Source organism: Hemiscyllium ocellatum, chromosome 3 (genome assembly GCF_020745735.1).
Source record: "Hemiscyllium ocellatum isolate sHemOce1 chromosome 3, sHemOce1.pat.X.cur, whole genome shotgun sequence".
NCBI classification, from domain to species: Eukaryota; Metazoa; Chordata; class Chondrichthyes; order Orectolobiformes; family Hemiscylliidae; genus Hemiscyllium; species Hemiscyllium ocellatum.
In genome coordinates this window covers 17,265,243-17,285,419 of record NC_083403.1, presented here as the reverse complement: position 1 = coordinate 17,285,419, position 20,177 = coordinate 17,265,243, and the positions used below count along the sequence as shown (strand labels likewise).

Sequence of the window (20,177 nt, the reverse complement as noted above, 5' to 3'; positions counted from 1 at the left end):
CTGAACACACACTCTCAAACCCAATGTACATCCACACACACACCCAACACACACACACTCAAACCCCAGGTACATTGACAAACACACACCCAACACACACACTCAAATCGCATGTACATCCACACACACACCCAATACACACACTCAAACCACATGTACATCCACATACGCACACCCAACACACACTCAAACCCCATGTACACCCACAAACACACACACCTAACACACTGTCAAACCCCATGTACATCCACACACACACACACACCCAACACACTGTCAAACCCCATGTACATCCACACACACTCACCCAACAATCACAATCAAACCACATGTACGTCCACACACACACACACACACACACCCAACACACACACTCAAACCTCATGTACATCCACACACGCACCCAACATACACACTCAAATCGCATGTACATCCACACACACACCCAACACACACACTCGCCCAACACACACACTCACCCAACACACACTCACCCAACACACACCCAACACACCCACTCACTCAACACACACCCAACACACCCACTCACCCAACACACACCCAACACACCCACTCACCTAACATACACACTCACCCAACACACACACTCACTCAACACACCCACTCACACACACACACCTAACACACACACTCAAACCAATGTACATCCACACACGCACACACACACACACTCAAACCCCATGTGCATCTACACGCACACACACACACACAATCAAACCCCATGTACATACACACACACACAATCAAACCCAATGCACATACACACACACACACTCACATACACCCAACACACACACTCAAACCCCAGGTACATTGATACACACACCCAACACACACACTCAAACCCCATGTACATCCACACACACATACCCAACACACATACTCAAACACCATGTACGTCCACACACACACCACACACACCCAACACACACTGTCAAACCCCATGTACGTCCACATACACACCCAACACACACACTGTCAAACCCCATGTACATCCACACACACACACCCAACACACACACACTCAAACCCCATGTACATCCACACACACACCACACACACCCAACAGACACACTCAAACCCCATGTACATCCACACACGCGCACACACACACACACACTCTCAAACCCCATGTGCATCCATACACACACCCAACACACACACTCAAACCCCATGTACATCCACACACACACCACACACACCCAACACACACACTCAAACCCCATGTGCATCCATACACACACCCAACACACACACTCAAACCCCATGTACATCCACACACACACCACATACACCCAACACACACACTCAAACCCCATGTACATCCACACACGCACACACACACACACACTGAAACCCCATGTACATCCACACACACACACACATACAACCAACACACACACTCAAACCCCATGTACATCCACGCACACACCCAACACACGCACTCAAGCCCCATGTACACACACACACACACACCCCACACACTCAAACCCATGTACATCCACACACACACACACACCACTGTCAAACCCCATGTATATCCACATGCAGACACAACACACACACTCAAACCCCATGTACCAACACACACACTCAAACCCCATGTACATCAACATACGCCCACACACCCAACACACACATTCAAACCCCATGTACATCCACACACACACATACACCCAACACACTGTCAAACCCCATGTACATACACACACACACCCAACACACATACTGAAATTCTGGATCAGTGGTGCTGGAAGAGCACAGCAGTTCAGGCAGCATCCAATGAGCAGCGAAATCAACGTTTCGGGCAAAAACTCTTCATCAGGATGAAGAGTTTTTGCCCGAAACGTCGATTTCGCTGCTCATTGGATGCTGCCTGAACTGCTGTGCTCTTCCAGCACCACTAATCCAGAATCTGGTTTCCAACATCTGCAGCCATTGTTTTTACACACACTCAAACCCCAGGTACACACACACACACACACACAACCCACACACTCAAACCCCATGTACATCCACACACACACCCAACACACACTCAAACCCATGTACATACACACACACTCAAATCCCAGGTACATCGACTCACACACACACAACACACACACTCAAACCCCATGTACACACACACACAGACCCAACACACACTCAAACCCCATGTACATACACACACACCCCCAACACACACACTCAAACCCCATGTACATCCACACACACACCCAACACACACACTCAAACCCCATGTACATACACACACACACTCAAACCCCATGTACACACACACACACCCAACACACACACTCAAACCCCAGGTACAACGACACACTCACACAGCGAAACCCCATGTACATCCATACACACACACATAGGGCTTATGCCGGAAACATCGATTCTCCTGCTCCTCAGATGCTGCCTGGCCTGCTGTGTTTTTCCAGCACCACATTTTTCAACACAGACACACACACGCACCCAACACACACACAGTCAAACCACATGTTCATCCACACGCACAAAACCCGACACACACACTCAAACCCCAGGTACATCCACACACACCCAACACACACATTCAAACCCCAGGTACATCCACACACACACGCACCAAACACACCCACACACTCAAACCCCAGGTACATTGACACACACATACCCAACACACACACTCAAATCGCATGCGCATCCACACACACACACCCAACACACACACTCAAATCACATGTACATCCACACACACACACACTCAAATCGCAAGTACATCCACATATGCACACCCAACACACACTCAAACCCCATGTGCATCCACACACACACACACCCAACACATAGTCTCAAACCCCATGTATATCCGCACACATACGCACACACACAGTCAAACCACATATACATCCACACACACACACCTACACAAACCACATATACATCCACACATAATACACAGTCAAACTACATATACATCCATACACGCACACCCAAAACATACACACCCAGCACACACACAGACAAACCACATATTCGTCCACGCGCACACAACATACACAGTCAAACCAGATATACATCCACACGCGCATATCTAACACACACACAGCACACTTAAACAAACCAGATATACATCCACACACACACCCAACACACACAGACAAACCACATACGCATCCACACACACATACCCAATATACACACAAACCACATATACATCCACACACGCGCACTCAACACACACACCGAAACCCCATATATATCCACACACACACATCCAGCACACTCACACCAACCACATATACATCCACACACACACTCAACATACACACACATGCATCCACATACACAAACACAAGCCACATATACATCCACACACAGACACAAACCACATTCACATCCACACACAAACCACATAAATACCCACACATACACACACACTATATACATTCACACACACGCCTAACAAACTCAAACATATATATCCACACACATATACCCAACACAGATACAAATAGCATATACATCCACACACAGACAAACAAAGCATATATATATCCATACAAATACCAACACGGGTGTACAAATGACATATACATTCACACAACCACACCCGACAAACACATACACAAAAACCACAGGTACACACACACACACACACACACACACACACACACACACACACACACACACACACACACACACACACACACACACCTTCCACATTATTCAGCATCCCTATTAAATCTGTTGACTTCCTCCAAATTAAAGGACATGGTGATTGGACCTGCTGCCATCAGTACATTCAACCAATGGACTGTGTGGTACATCTACTCAGTGAACCCTCACCAGAAAAGCAGGCAAAGAGACAGCAACTGAAAACCAGGTGTGGGTGTAAGTTTGTAAAGAGGTTTGGACTAACTGGGCAAGTTCCATGTTTATTTCACAATCTGGTTTGAAATAAACATGGTTTGTGGTTTGTGCAGGTGTGTGTTGGGTGTGTGTGTGTGGGTGTATATGTGGTTTGTGTAGGTGTGTGTTGGGTGTGTGTGTGGGTGTATATGTGGTTTGTGCAGGTGTGTGTTGGGTGTGTGTGTGTGGGTGTATGTGTGGTTTGCGCAGGTGTGTGTTGGGTGTGTGTGTGGGTGTATATGTGGTTTGTGTAGGTGTGTGTTGGGTGTGTGTGTGTGGGTGTAGATGTGGTTTGTGCAGGTGTGTGTTGGGTGTATGTGGGTGTATATGTAGTTTGTGCAGGTGTGCGATCGGTGTGGGTGTGGGTGTAGATGTGGTTTGTGTAGGTGTGTGTTGGGTGTGTGTGTGGGTGTGTGTATATGTGGTTTGTGCAGGTGTGTGTTGGGTGTGTGTGTGTGGGTGTATATGTGGTTTGTGTAGGTGTGTGATCGGTGTGTGTGTGGGTGTATATGTGGTTTGTGTAAGTGTGTGATCGGTGTGTGTGTGGGTGTATATGTGGTTTGTGTAGGTGTGTGATTGGTGTGTGTGTGGGTGTATATGTGGTTTGTGTAGGTGTGTGATCGGTGTGTGTGTGGGTGTATATGTGGTTTGTGTAGGTGTGTGTTGGGTGTGTGTGTGTGTGGGTGTATATGTGGTTTGTGTAGGTGTGTGATCGGTGTGTGTGTGGGTGTAGATGTGGTTTGTGTAGGTGTGTGATCGGTGTGTGTGTGAGTGTAGATGTGGTTTGTGTAGGTGTGTGATCGGTGTGTGTGTGGGTGTAGATGTGGTTTGTGTAGGTGTGTGTTGGGTGTGTGTGTGGGTGTAGATGTGGTTTGTGTAGGTGTGTGTTGGGTGTGTGTGTGAGTGTAGATGTGGTTTGTCTGTGTGTACGTCCCCTTTCTTGGCCATTTTGAGGACCCCCTGAGACCTTCCTGTCCCACTCAGCAGCACATTGGTTGCTCCCGGCGCACAGGCCCATTTAAAAACTGGAAGCACCAGTCCTTCACCTCAACAAGCTGCCAACTAATAGGAGCTGAGCAACTACTGAGTGAGCACAATGATTAGCACTGCCTTCGTCAACAGGTGAAGGGGGCTGATGGTTAATCATGTAGGTCCTGCTTGGGGCTCTGGGTTGAGGTGGGATGATTAGGGATGTGTTTCTTCAGTGGGCGGGGTAGGGATGGTGCTGCAGGAGAGGTTGCTGTTGCCAGGGAATCCCTCCACGATCCAGAGGGAGAACCCAGAGGGCGTCCGGGGTTATTCAGTCTCCCCTTGCTGCAGAGGGCACACCTGCCTCTGGTACAGTGCCAGTCGTGGAGGGTGGAGGCTTTTCACTGGCCCCTTAGGTCACACATTTATCTTGAGGGCTCTCCTCCGTTTTCCTCTTTGCTGGCAGGTGCTATGGCAAGGGAAGAGGGAAAGGCAATCCACCTCTCGCTGTGTCACTGACCCCAGTGCCATCAGAACCCATCCTGGATTTGCTGATAAAACCCAGCCCTGAGACTGCAGGGGGCATATCACCTTTTCATAATGTGACCCGAAGGCACACAGACACACACACACACACACACACACACACACAAACACACAGACACACACACAGACACACACACACGCACAGACAGACACACACAGGCGCACACACACACACACACACACACACACAGAGGCAGACACACACACAGACACAGATACACACACAGATACACGCACACTCACACAGACACACATACAGACACACACAGAGACACAGACACACACACACAGACACATACACACACAGACACACATACACACACAGACAGACACACACAGACACACATACACACAGACACACACACACAGACACACACACAGACACACAGATAGACACACACAGACACACACATACAGACACACACAGACACACACACACACAGACAAATAGACACACACACAGACACACACATACAGACACACACACACACACACACACAGATACACACACACTCACACAGGCACACACACACACACACCACGGACACACATACAGACACACACAGAGGCACAGGCACACACACACAGACACACACACACATACACACAGATGCACATACAGACACACACACATAGAGACACAGACACACTCACACAAGCACACACAGACACAGATACACACACACAGACACACACAGACAGACAGACACACACACACACACACATACACAGACACACACACACACACGCACGCACATACACAGACACACACACACACACGCACACACTCTCACACTATTCAAGACAGACTGAAGCATACAAAGCTGGGGTTTTGGCAGCAGGGAGGCTGTCAGTGAACATGCCCCGGGAATCCAACATAGTTACCACACACGGTCGATATGTGAACAAGGAAGAGTGGGTTAAACGCTCATTCGAGCAAAGAGGCCAACTCAGGCATCTGTCAGTGATGCCGACACACGGATGGATGAAAATAACTGCTCATTAGTTCAAATACTTTAATTGGCCTTTTGCACTGTGGCTTGAAACAATCTCAACAGATTTTGAAACAAAGACTAACGCACCACTGAATAAGATAAATGGAATATTCAGCTGGTGAGAACAAGATACTCAGAGACATGAGTCTCTTCCAATCCTCAGACGCAATACTTTCTCTCTAAAGGTCATGTATGTGTCCATTAACACCACCACAGAGTGCTTTCTGCTCCAGCCAACTTACTCAATTTTGGCCTCAGCATTCATTCCATTCAGATCATCATTCCAGGACTAAAATAGGAATTCACGCTGTAATCTTTAATGTGGCATTTCATTTTATGTGAAAGGCACCATCTTTTTATTTAAATAAAAACAAAGTGTTGGATAAATTGAACAGATTTGGTAGCATCTGTGGAAAGTTCTGAAGGAGATTAACAACGGATTTGAAACGTTACCTGTGTTTCTCTCTCCATAGATGTTGCCAGACCTGCTGAGTTCCCCTTTATGTTTCGGATTTCCACCATCTGCAGTATTTTGTTCATTTCTATTGTTTTGAAGTTTAGTTGACTTTTTTTGTGTTCATTCACGGGGGTGTAGGTGTCACTGACTGGGCCTATGGGGAGGCAATGGCCTGGTGATGTTAACGCTGAGTTTAATCCAGCAACCCTGGTAATGTCCTGGGGAACCTGGGTTCAAGTCCTGCCATGGGAGAGGATGGAATTAGAATTCAGTTTTTTAAAAAAAAGGTCTGGAATTAAGAGTCTAAGTGATGACCATGAATCCATTGTCAATTGGTTCACTAATGTTCTTTAGGGAAATAAATCCAACCTACATGTGACTCCAGACCCATGGGGTTGACCAATAACTGCTGTCTGAGTAATTGGTCTACCTAGAGATACCCTCATCCTGTAAATGAATGAAAAGAAATCCCTACTTGTCCTTGAGAAGGTGGTGGTGATGAGCTGCTGTGGTCCGTGTGTGAATGACGCTGTACTCTGGTTAGTAAATAATTCCATTATTGTTGTTCCAGATGACACTGAGATGGATGCAGTCAAACCAGACTTTTTTTAAAAGCAGAAAGTGCGGGAAAAGGCCAGTAGGTCAGACACTGTCAGTGGAGAGAGAGAGAGAATCAGAATTCGCATTTCGAGTCTGGAATGAGACTTTTAATCGGAACTGAAGATAAATCATATTCAACTTGACCTGTCAATTCTGCTTGTCTTTTTTCACAGAAGTTGCAGACTTGATCCAACATATTTTTTTTAATCTCAGATCTCCAGTAACCACAGCTTTTAACTTAATACTAGGACGGACTGTAACGTTAACTTTAACTTTAGTTTTTTATTTTTCTACTTATACTAAGAACAACACTTTTGGCTTTGTTTCTCTATGTTGCGACTCACACCTACATTTTGTACCGAAGTAGCTTTCTAACTAAGATGGCGCTGTGTGTGACGACACTGTGAACTTTTCACTGTACTCCTGTACTCGAGTACACATGGCAATAAAGCTTAAATTAAGTCAAATCAATTTTGCACCCATCTTAGTACACACAAGATCTTCATCGTCCATCATGTCTTGGACTGATATGGGATAGTCAACATGGTTCTGTGCGTGGGAAATCATGTCTCACAAACTTGATTGAGCTTTTTGAAGAAGTAACAAAGAGGATTGATGAGGACAGAGCGGTAGATGTGATCTATATGGACTTCAGTAAGGCGTTCGACAAGGTTCCCCATGGGAGACTGATTAGCAAGGTTAGATCTCATGGAATACAGGGAGAATTAGCCATTTGGATACAGAACTGGCTCAAAGGTAGAAGACAGAGGGTGGTGGTGGAGGGTTGTTTTTCAGACTGGAGGCCTGCGACGATTGGAGTACCACAAGGATCGGTGTTGGGTCCACTACTTTTTGTCATTTACATAAATGATTTGGATGCGAGCATAAGAGGTACAGTTAGTAAGTTTGCAGATGACACCAAAATTGGAGGTGTAGTGGACAGAGAAGAGGGTTACCTCAGATTACAACAGGATCTGGACCAGATGGGCCATAGGCTGAGAAGTGGCAAATGGAGTTTAATTCAGATAAGTGCGAGGTGTGGTGGACAGCAAAGAAGTTTATCTTGGATTACAATGGGATCTTGATCAGATGAGCCAATGAGTTGAGAGGTGGCAGATGGAGTTTAATTTTGGGAAAGCAAATCTTAGGACTTATACACGTAATGGTCAGGTCCTAGGGAGTGTTGCTGAACAAAGAGACCTTGGAGAGCAGGTTCATAGCTCCTTGAAGTGGAGTCACAGGTAGATAGGATAGTGAAGAAAGCGTTTGGTATACTTTCCTTTATTGGACAGAGTATTGACTACAGGAGTTGGGAGGTCATGTTGTGGCTGTACAGGACATTGGTTAGGCCACTGTTGGAATATTGCGTGCAATTCTGATCTCCTTCCTAACGGAAAGATGTTGTGAAACTTGAAAGGGTTCAGAAAAGATTGACAAGGATGTTGCCAGGGTTAGAGGGTTTTCGCGTTAGGGAGAGGCTGAACAGGCTGGGGCTGTTTTCCCTGGAGCGTTGGAGGCTGAGGGGTGACCTTATAGAGGTTTATAAAATCATGAGGGGCATGGATAGGATGAATGGACAATAGTCTTTTCCCTGGGGTGGAGGAGTACAGAACTAGAGGGCATAGGTTTAGGGTGAGAGGGGAAAGATATAAGAGAGACCTAAGGGGCAGCTTTTTCACACAGGGTGGTGCGTGTGTGGAGTAAGCTGCCAGAGGATGTGGAGGAGGCTGGTACAATTGCAACATTTAAAAGCATCTGGACGGGTATATGAATAGGAAGGGTTTGGAGGGATATGGGCTGGGTGCTGGCAGGTGGGACTAGATTGGGTTGGGATATCTGGCTGGCATGGACGAGTTAGACCGAAGGCTCTGTTTCTGTGCTGTACGTCTCTAAAACTCTATGCTCTTGTGCAACAGTGAGATCACAGTCGTTAAAATCTGGATAAAAGCAAAACAAAAGTTTGCTGCTCCAAAGGAAGGAAATTGTCTCACTGTTCACCATACTTCAAAAAAGGTGTTTCAGATTCCTGCCAGTGTGGGTGAGATCCCAGACCTTTGGGGAATGATCCCATTACATTATCCTTGGATATGATTCCACTGCCCATTCAGCATGCAAAGAAATTCACCACCCTTACATTCCCCATGACCTGGGAGAAGATTACATTATTTTGGGAAAGACCCCCATCATCTTTACCTTACCCATGGGAAGTTCCCATCACCTTGACATTGTCTTTGGAATCTGACACAAGCAGACCAGCAATATGGAGCACCACTGGGCACATTCCACCCAACTTCAGCTGGCATCTGGTTTTTCTGTTTGTGTGTAAGTGGGCTTTTGCTGAGTGTCATTTTGAGTGGTCTTGGCCATTTCAAATTCGAAGCCATTTTCTTTTGAATTAGCTTCTAGATCAGTGGTGCTGGAAGAGCACAACAGCTCAGGCAGCATCCAACAAGCAGCGAAATCAACGTTTAGGGCAAAAGCCCTTCATCAGGAATAAAGGCAGTGAGCCTGAAGCGTGGAGAGATAAGCTAGAGGAGGGTGGGGGTGGGGAAAAGTAGCATAGAGTACAATGGGTGAGTGGGGGAGGGGATGAAGGTGATAGGTCAGGGAGGAGAGGGTGGAGTGGATAGGTGGAAAAGGAGCTAGGCAGGTAGGACAAGTCCGGACAAGTCATGGGGACAGTGCTGAGCTGGAAGTTTGGAACTAGGGTGAGGTGGAGGAAGGGGAAATGAGGAAGCTGTTGAAGTCCACGTTGATGCCCTGGGGTTGAAGTGTTCCGAGTCGGAAGATGAGGTGTTCTTCATCCAGGCGTCTGGTGGTGAGGGAGCGGCGGTGAAGGAGGCCCAGGACCTCCATGTCCTCAGCAGAGTGGGAGGGGGAGTTGAAATGTTGAGCCACGGGGCGGTGTGGTTGATTGGTGTAGGTGTCCCGGAGATATTCCCTAAAGCGCTCTGCTAGGAGGTGTCCAGTCTCCCCAATGTAGAGGAAACCGCATCGGGAGCAACGGATACAATAAATGATATTAGTGGTTGTGCAGGTAAAACTTTGATGGATGTGGAAGGCTCCTTTAGGGCCTTGCATAGAGGGGAGGGAGGAGGTGTGGGCACAGGTTTTACAGTTCCTGCAGTGGCAGGGGAAAGTGCCAGGATGGGAGGGTGGGTTGTAGAGGGGCGTGGACCTGACCAGGTGGTCACGGAGGGAACGGTCTTTGCAGAAGGCGGAAAGGGGTGGGGAGGGAAATATATCCCTGGTGGTGGGGTCTTTTTGGAGGTGGCGGAAATGTCAGCAGATGATTTGATTAATGCGAAGGTTGGTAGGGTGGAAGGTGAGCATCAGGGGCGTTCTGTCCTTGTTACGGTTGGAGGGGTGGGGTCTGAGGGCGAAGGTGACGACCGACTTGACACTGACATTTTTCACAAACCCACCGACTCCCACAGCGACCTGGATTACACCTCTTCCCAAAACATCCCGCACCTGGTGCTCACCTTCCACCCTACCAACCTTCGCATAAGCCAAATCATCCGCCGACATTTCCGCCACCTCCAAAAAGACCCCACCACCAGGGGTATATTTCCCTCCCCACCCCTTTCCGCAAAGACCGTTCCCTCCATGACTACCTGGTCAGGTCCACGCCCCCCTACAACCCACCCGCCCATGCTGGCACCTTCCCCTGCCACCGCAGGAACTGTAAAACCTGCACCCACACCACCTCTCTCACCTCTATCCAAGGCCCTAAAGGAGCCTTCCACATCCATCAAAGTTTTACCTGCACATCCACTAATATCATTTATTGTATCTGTTGCTCCCGATGCGGTCTCCTCTACATTGTGGAGACTGGACGCCTCCTAGCAGAGCGCTTTAGAGAACATCTCCGGGACACCCGCACCAATCAACCACACCACCCCATGGCCCAACATTTCAATTCGCCCTCCCACACTGCCGTGGACATGCAGGTCCTGGGCCTCCTTCACCGCTGCTCCCTCACCACCAGACGCTTGGAGGAAGAATGCCTCATCTTCTGCCTCGGAACACTTCAACCCCAGGGCATCAATGTGGACTTCAACAGTTTCCTCATTTCCCCTTCCCCCACCTCACCCTAGTTCCAAACTTCCAGTTCAGCACTGTCCCCATGACTTGTCTGGACTTGTCCTACCTGCCTAGCTCCTTTTCCACCTATCCACTCCACCCTCTCCTCCCTGACCTATCACCTTCATTCCCTCCCCCACTCATCTATTGTACTCTATGCTACTTTCTCCCCACCCCCACTCTCCTCTAGCTTATCTCTCCACGCTTCAGGCTCTCTGCCTTTATTCCTGATGAAGGGCTTTTGCCCGAAATGTCGATTTCGCTGCATTTCGGATGCTGCCTGAACTGCTGTGCTCTTCCAGCACCACTGATCCAGAATCTGGTTTCCAGCATCTGCAGTCATTGTTTTTACCTTTTTTGAATTAGCGCCTTGGGCCTAGTTGAGAACTGTAACAAGTTAGTGCCAGTTGGCTGAAATATTGTGAATCTGATTTGGAATTAATGGGCCCAAGTACGCTTTGTTTTTGTTCGTCTTTCTAACTTTTGGATCCTAATTAGGATTGGAGGGAACCAATTCCATTAGGGACGCGTGTTAAGGTGAGTATAAACAGACAATGATTAAAAATGTGTACAATGGAAAGGATCTGAGCTTCTGGAGCCAGGGAAATGTCAGACGGTGAAAAGTCATGCAAAGCCTTTCCAAAACAGAGCTTGAGTAAGTTCTTTAGCTGCAGAATGGTTAGCGTTACACCTCACTGGGACAGCATTCTGGAAATCAAGTCCCACTATTCCTGGAATGGTCACAAACTGCACATAATGGCTCTTGACTTCAGGGTGTGCGGAGACGTTTCTTTTGGCTTGTCGGGTCTTTCTGCCCCAGGTCTTGTTTTGCCAAATACTTTCACTGACTTGCAGGAGTCATAAAGAGCTGGCTCATACTCACAAAGTCTCCGACAACACTGGCTAAGAAGTGACAGCTTACAGCGACTGGTGGGGGATAAATAAATCAGCCTTCTTCAGGCCTGAGGTGGTTTTTACCACAGAGAGAAAGGACAGCATCTTCTTTCTCGGAGATGCCATGGTGTCTGCCTCAAACATTCACACCACAAGCTGTTCACTTACATAGCTACTGGCAGGAAGAATGGCTTTGTGGTCAAACACCAAATGTCTTACCACAAACCAATCAACTGCTTGTTGCCAGCTGAAGGTGCATTTGTATATAACCCCTTGGCTCCAGCTTGTCTTGCTTCAGTACTTTGGCCCTGACTACTCACAGTATATAAATGACATGGATGAGGAAACCACATACAATGTCTGCTGGTGACACAAGGTTAGGTGGGACTGTGCATTGTGAGGGGGATCCACATAGGTGTCAGGATGATCTAATCCAGCTGACTGAGTGGGTGACCACATTACAGGTGCAGTACAATGTGGATAAGTATGCAGTTGTGCATTCTAGAGCAAAAAGTAGAAAGACAGGGTATTACTTCTGTGGTGGTACATCAGGGAATGGGGTGTATAAAGTGGTCTGGTTCTCCTTGTATACCTGTCTACATTGTAAGTAGGTGCAGGAAGCAATTAGCAAGGTGAAATGTATGTGGCCTTCGTTACAAGGGGAAGGCGAATTCAGAAGCAGTGACATCTCGCTGCATTTGCACAGGGCCGTGATGGGATCCTGCACCTTGTGTGTGTGCAGTTGTGCTCTCCCCACCTAAGAGAGGAGATATTTGCCATCGAGGGAGAGTGCAGCAGCGGTTCACTGGGCTGATAGGGGATGGCAGGACTGCCCAAGAGAAGAGGTTGGTATTCACTAGAGTTTAGAAGAAAGCGTGAGGATCTGTTTCAAATGTATGGAGTTTTTTTTTAAGATTACTTACAGTGTGGAAACAGGCCCTTTGGCCCAACAAGTCCACACCGACCTGCCAAAGCACAACCCACCCCTACCCCTACACTTACCCCTTAACACTGCGGGCAATTTAGCATGGCCAATTCACCTAACCTGCACATCTTTGGACTGTGGGAGGAAACCAGAGCACCCGGAGGAAACCCACACAGACACGGGGAGAATGTGCAAACTCCACACAGACAGTCGCCTGAGGCGGGAATTGAACCCAGGTCTCTAGCGCTGTGAGGCAGCAGTGCTAACCACTGTGCCACCGTGCCACAGTTCTAACTGGGTTGGACAGACTAGATTGAGGGCAGATGTTTCCCTTGTTTGGGGAGTCTCGAACCAGGGGCCCCAGTGTCAGGCTATGAGGTAGACCATTTAGGACTGAGATAAAGAAACATTTATTCGCTTAAAAGGATGGTGAGTCTGTGGAATTCACTACCATTGAAGGTAGTGGAGGTTACATTATATCATTGTATTCAAGAAAGGGACATATAAATTTTTAGCCATTTAAGGCCTCAAGGGGTATGGGGACAGCGAGAATATGGCATTAAGGATCAGCCATGATCATATTGAATGGTGGGGCATGCTCAAGGGGCTGAAATGGTCTATTCCTGCTTGTAGTTTGTATGTTTCTGTGTCTGTAACTAAATGCCCCCCAACTCTCCACGTTTGAACAAACAACAGCATTAAGCAACACTTCAAATGAGCGTCAGGAAACTGCTTTTAAATAGGCCAGTAATCCTTTTCACAACCTTTGGTTTTCAAAACAATCCTTTCCCTGTCTCAGTCCATAATCAATTACCTTGAGGAGGTTTGGCAGAAGCCAGCCTGAGGGCCAGTTAGTCCGAATGTTCTGTCTGAAGTGGGAGGATTATGGGATTGTCAAAACACAAATATCCAGATGGGCCAAGTTCATAATACTGAGCTTAGCCACTAAACCTTCATTAGCTCTGATTTAGAGACACTCATTGCAATAGAGCACACGTCCGACAAGCTCCCTCCATAGGCTGCTGCTGCTGCTGCTCTCTCCCATGTCAATGATTCTCCACCAGTTGAATATGATTATCGCCCAGTTCAGTTACAATTAACAGGTTCCCTTCACTCACTTCAAACAAATAAAAGAGCAGGTTTCCTTAAAGGGATTCAATAATTGGGTAAAATGAAGATCTACTGATTTTACGGAAATAGGTATCATCTTCTTTGTTAAGTTTCATTTCTGCTATTGTCATGGAAGGTCAACTCAACTGACAGGTATCCCAATAGAGATTACTTCAGTATTTATAAACTGGCTTTTTCCAAACTTTTCACGTGGAACTACTACTCAAGGGGCTTCACGTGGACGAGTTGGACCGAAGGGTCTGTTTCCGTGCTGTACATCTCTACGACTCTATGACTACACGCTGCCATTGCCAAACCTAAAGCAACTAGTGCATTTGTATTCCTTAACCATGCATTAATTATCATGATTGAATCACTGCATCATAGAGATCTACAGCACAGACAGGCCCTTCAGCCCATCGAGTCTGTACCAGTCAAAAACAATAACCAAGTTATCCCAATCCCATATTCCAGGACTTGGCCCATTACCTTCCATGCCTTGGCATCACAAGTATCTCTAAATACTTCTTAGAAGTTATAAGAGTTTCTGCCTCAACCACCATTACAGGCAGTACGTTCCAGATTCCTACCACCTCCGGGGTGAAAAACCCTTCTTCACGTTTCCTTTAAGCCTCCAGACCCTTACTTAAGTCCATGCCCCCTGTTCATTGATTCCCCATCACAGGGAACAGTGGATGTCCTGTCTATGCCCCTCATGATTTTATGCATCTCCATCACATCCCCGCTCAATCTCCTCTACTGCAAGGGACTCCAGGCAGCACATCGGTTGCTGTGAGGTAGATTGGCTAATGCAGTTAAATGAGTCGAAGAGTGTGGTGCTGGAAAAGCATAGCCAGTCAGGTAGCATCTGAGGAACAGGAGAATCGACATTTCGAGCATAAGTCCTCATTCCTGAAGAAGGGCTCATGCCTGAAACGTCGATTCTCCTGCTCCTTGGATGCTGCCTGACCTGCTGTGCTTTTCCAGCAACACATGCTTTGACTGATCTCCAGCATCTGCAGTCCTCACTTTCTCCTAATGCAGTTAAATGGTAAATCTAATGTAAATTGGTTAATCTCACAATTAAACAAGTCTGCAAGTAATACATTAATCACAGCTCTAAAAATTCCTTGTGAGTACTGCAGTGTGCTCACTACCACAGCGAGCGACTTCGGGTGTCAGTTTGAAGACACTGTCTCCCTTTGATCTAGCCAGTTTGTTGCCTCTTGACACTGGGATCACATCCAGAGCAAGTATTAACCATTCCTTGGGCAATCCAGGAGCTAATTTGTGAATTAGTACCATTCCAATTTCATCTGCTTACATAACCAAATCTATCTGATGTGCTTTCATCGCCACTCTGTCTGTCGTTAATCCTTTTGTAACTTTGGACGCAACATCCAGGTACCTGGAATATTTCAAAGCCTGGTAAGCATAGAGCCCTGTATTCCTTGTGCCACGGTGCTACGCAACCCTTGTACTGTGAAGGCTGAAGGAAATAACAGCTCCCTCAGAAACATCCTCAGCCAGTGGGTTTCAGATTGGAGCGAGGTCCCCTCCAGGAACCAAGCATCAGTGGTCAGTGCACTTGAGCACAGTCCAAACAGCACCAACCCAGGGCTCCTGAAAATTAACTTTGTCAACCTTACTTGCAATTTGTTATACCCTTCTGCAGAATGACCACTCATTTTCCACACGTTATTTTGACCTGGTCTCACAGGTTTTTAACAGGTCATCCTTACTGCTGATTTCAGCCTGTTTGAGAGTCCAAAGCTACATAACTGTTCAATTCAGTGGCATCCGTCTCAGAAGCCCCTTCTTTTTTACCTTGTTCAGGAATCCTTTTTCCTCAGATGGTGATGGCTAGCACGAGGGGACATAGCTTTAAATTAAGGAGTGGTAGATATAGGGCAGATGTCAGAGATAGTTTCTTTACTCAGGGAGCAGTAAGGGCATGGAACGCACTGCCTGCATCAGTAGTAGACTCATCAAGTTTAAGGGCATTTAAATGGTCATTGGATAAACATATGGATGAAAATGGAATTGTTTAGGATAGATGAGCTTCAGATTAGTTGACTCCTGATGGAGGGCTCCTGCCTGAAACGTCGATTTTCCTGCTCCTCGGATGTTGCCTGACCTGCTGTTCTTTTCCAGCACCACTCTAAACTTCACTCCAATCTCTAGCATCTGCAGTCCTCACTTTCACCTTCAGATTAGTTCCACAGGTTAGCACAACATCGAGGGCCGAAGGGTCTGTATTGCGCTGTAATGTTCTATGTTCTAAGCCGTGTTTACAATCCTATGCCTCGTGTTCTCATTGGTGCATCCCGTCCATATCAATCTCTTTCTTAGACTTGTTGTACGCTATAAGCTGCAGGAAGGTAAATATACCCCAGCAATCTAAACTTGCTCTCTGCTGATTAGCATTACCGAGTTTTAGATCCAAGAGAAAAAGGTCACCGTTTCCAAACTGCCTCCTTCATGGAACTGCCATCAGCTCCCACGTCAAAGAGAGGATGGCCCAGCATTGCCATCTGACTTTCATTCACTGCAGTGGTATTATGGGTAAGCACAGGGACCACCCACTACCTCCACGTCCTGTCGATATAGAACTGGTATGATTTTCTGTAGTTAACTCATTATCAGAAGTCATGCTCATGACATGCAACAAATACAATGTTTAACTGTTTGCTTCTCTGTCTCTCTCTCTAGCCAATCTTTTGACAATATACACCATCCACTACAGGAAATGTGGCATGTCCAAGGTTGCAAGACTCTATCTGATTTCCCTGGCTATTGTAGACTCGATGAGTTTGTTCTGGGGAGGAATAGTGGACCTGAGCTTGAGTTGGTTGGACCCAAACCCTTTCTGGAACCGCTCCCCATGGTGTGGGCTAGTCACAGTCCTGGAGTATGGCTCCGTATTCAGCTCCATTTGGATTGTTATTGTCTTTACCTTGGAACGTTACTTGGTGCTAAAGAGCACCCAGGCCAGGCGGCAATGCTCCCAGACTAAAGTGATCATTTGGATCATCCTGAGTGTCATCCTAGTCTCACATCTGATTGCACTCCCGACCTATTGGATCAACAGTTCGGTGTTGCAGAATGTCACCTTACACAACCAGACCCTTCTGCAGCCCATCTGCACCTACAGTGATCGTTTCTTTTCCACGGTGGTGGTCTGGTTCCACACCTTCACCACGGGCGGCATCCCTTACATCCTCCTTATCTTCTTCAACTGCCTGATAGGCCAGCAGCTGTACAGGGCCAGCAGGATGTTCACCCGGGAGCAGCTCAAGTCGATAAACGGCGTGACCACTCGCAGACTGATGAAAAAGTCCATCCTGATCCTCTTCACCGTCTCCTTTGCCTTTGTACTCCTGTCGCTCCCTCGTTTTGTCACCTACTGCATCCTGAGGACAGCCTACAACACGCCAAAGCACAACAGAGATGACTATAGCCAGCTCATCAACCTATTTGCAGATATCGGTATTATGTTGCAGTGGTTAAATTCTGCCATCAACTTCCTCCTCTACTGTGCCGTCAGCAAACGATTTCGCACAGAGTTTTTCCTCGTCCTGACCTGCTGGTGGAAGAAACCAAGGAGCCCTGCTTCACAGACCCACCTGAAAGTTTATAGTCTTCACGGGGCCTGGACTGAAGCTTCATCAACAATATTTGCCCAACGTCATTAGTCCACTATTGGCTCGGTACACTGCAATGTGTTTCTATATTCTCATCATAAACGAGCTACTCAGAAGAGGAAACAGTGATCATAATATAGTTGAATGCCGCATGTATTTTGAACCTGATTTACTTTCATCCCAAGCAAAACTGTTTCAATAACTTACATAAATCAGCATGGGAAAAGAGGCTTATTGGGTCAAAAGGCTAAAATGTACTGCGATGAATACACTATAGGAAACTATTCGAAACACTGTTCAAAATGTTCAATGCAAACACATGCCATTGATGAGCACAGACTCAACATGAGTAATCCATCACTGACTTGACAAGGAAGTAACATGAGGTTATAGGAAAATGAGATTAGCTTAAAATAAGATACTTATAACATGCAAAGAATAGTAGTAAACTTGGAGGTTGGGGGTTAAGAAAGGGCAACCTATAAAATGAGGGGCAGAAAATGAGTTAACTAGCTGAGAACACAAGAACTGATTGTAAGCTTTCTATAAAAGGAGCAGAGTAGCTAAAGTAAGCGTTAGTCCATTGGAGATGAGACAAGAGTTTTGGAATGAAAAGGTTGACCTATGCTGAGAGATTGAATAGATGAGGCCCATATTCTCTGGACTTTTTAAAAATGTATTCACAGGATGTAGGCATCGCTGGCCAGACCAGTATTTATTGCCAGTCTCTAACTGCCCTTGAGAAGGCAGTGGTGAGTTGCCTTCTTGAACCACTGCAGTCCATGATGTGTAGATGGACCCACAACGCCGTTATGGAGGGAGGTGAAGAACCGACCCAGTGCCACAAGATCTCAGTGCTGAATTGTAACTGTAGTGCAGCTTCCCCAGTAGTAACAAAAATCAATTGTAGATTAGGCTGCGAGACTGTAAGGCTGTACACCTATAATAGCTTTTGTGTCTGTCTGTTTAAATGAGTGTACATAATTGCAATAAATGCTTCCTTCTGCTTTAGTGAATGAGCACACAACACCCAGCATACATTTTATTAAGATCTGAAGAGCTGCAAATTATTTTAAAAATCTGTAATAGCCATAAATGATGCTGGATTCAGGGTGAGAAAGGTGAGCCAGTGATTCAGGAATGATTAGATCAAGAAATATTTATCTGAGACAGTAGCTCGGCAATTCCATTGGACAGAGGGCGGTTCCATTTTTCAAAAGAAATGCTTATTTCCGACCTTGAAATGTAATGGTGTGGAAGCTGACTGCAGTGAAAGTGGTGCTGGGGGTGGGGAGGGTGGGGTCCAAGGTCTCATCAGTGACTGGAGAGCCAATGAACCAGAGCCGGGCTTATCCCACCAGGCAGTGGTGAGGGCAGCCGTGGGCCATTGGCTGAAATTAAGACCCTGTGGGTGCAACTGCAGGCCGCCAAGTTGGAGTTGCTAGCCAATCAGCGCCAAGTTTCTGTATTGGGGGCTGACTGCACAGTCACCGAGCGAATATGCCCTAAACCTCTCCATGTAAACCACCACCCTGCCCCACTAAATGCCCACAAATGAATGCACCACCAACCTGCCCGATTAATTACCCTCACCCAATCATATGCCCTCTCCCAGGCACACCCCCACCCTGCTGAAATAAATGCCCACTCCCCAGGTACACCCCCACCCAGCTGAATTAAATGCCCTCTCCCCGGTACACCCCCACCCTACTGAATTAAATGCCCTCTCCCCGGTACACCCCCACCCTACTGAATTAAATGCCCACTCCCCAGGTACACCCCCACCCAGCTGAATTAAATGCCCTCTCCCCGGTACACCCCTTCCCTGCTGAACCAATGCCCTCTCCCTGTTACACCCCCACCCTGCTGAACTAAATGCCCTCCCCCAGTACACCCCCACCCAGCTGCATTAAATGCCCTCTCCCCGGTATACCCTCAACCGGTTTAATTAAATGCCCTCCTCCATGTACCCCACCCCCCCACCCTGCTCAATTAAATGCCCTCTCCCTGATACACCCCCACCCTGCTGAATTAAATGCCCT

At 47.1% G+C, this 20,177-nt stretch overlaps 1 protein-coding gene across 3 annotated transcripts in view; it reads left to right on the top strand.

Annotated features, from left to right (window-relative positions):
- The window catches only part of LOC132836419 (probable G-protein coupled receptor 139), a 79,659-nt gene extending 60,479 nt beyond the window's left edge, over positions 1-19,180 (top strand). For all 3 annotated transcript variants that reach the window (XM_060855878.1, XM_060855877.1, XM_060855876.1), the window contains one exon: positions 17,204-19,180. In XM_060855878.1, the coding sequence (XP_060711861.1) occupies positions 17,248-18,186 (939 nt within the window). In that variant the 5' untranslated portion in view covers positions 17,204-17,247 and the 3' untranslated portion in view covers positions 18,187-19,180. The remainder of the gene's footprint in view (positions 1-17,203) is intronic.
- The last annotated feature ends 997 nt before the right edge of the window (positions 19,181-20,177 follow it).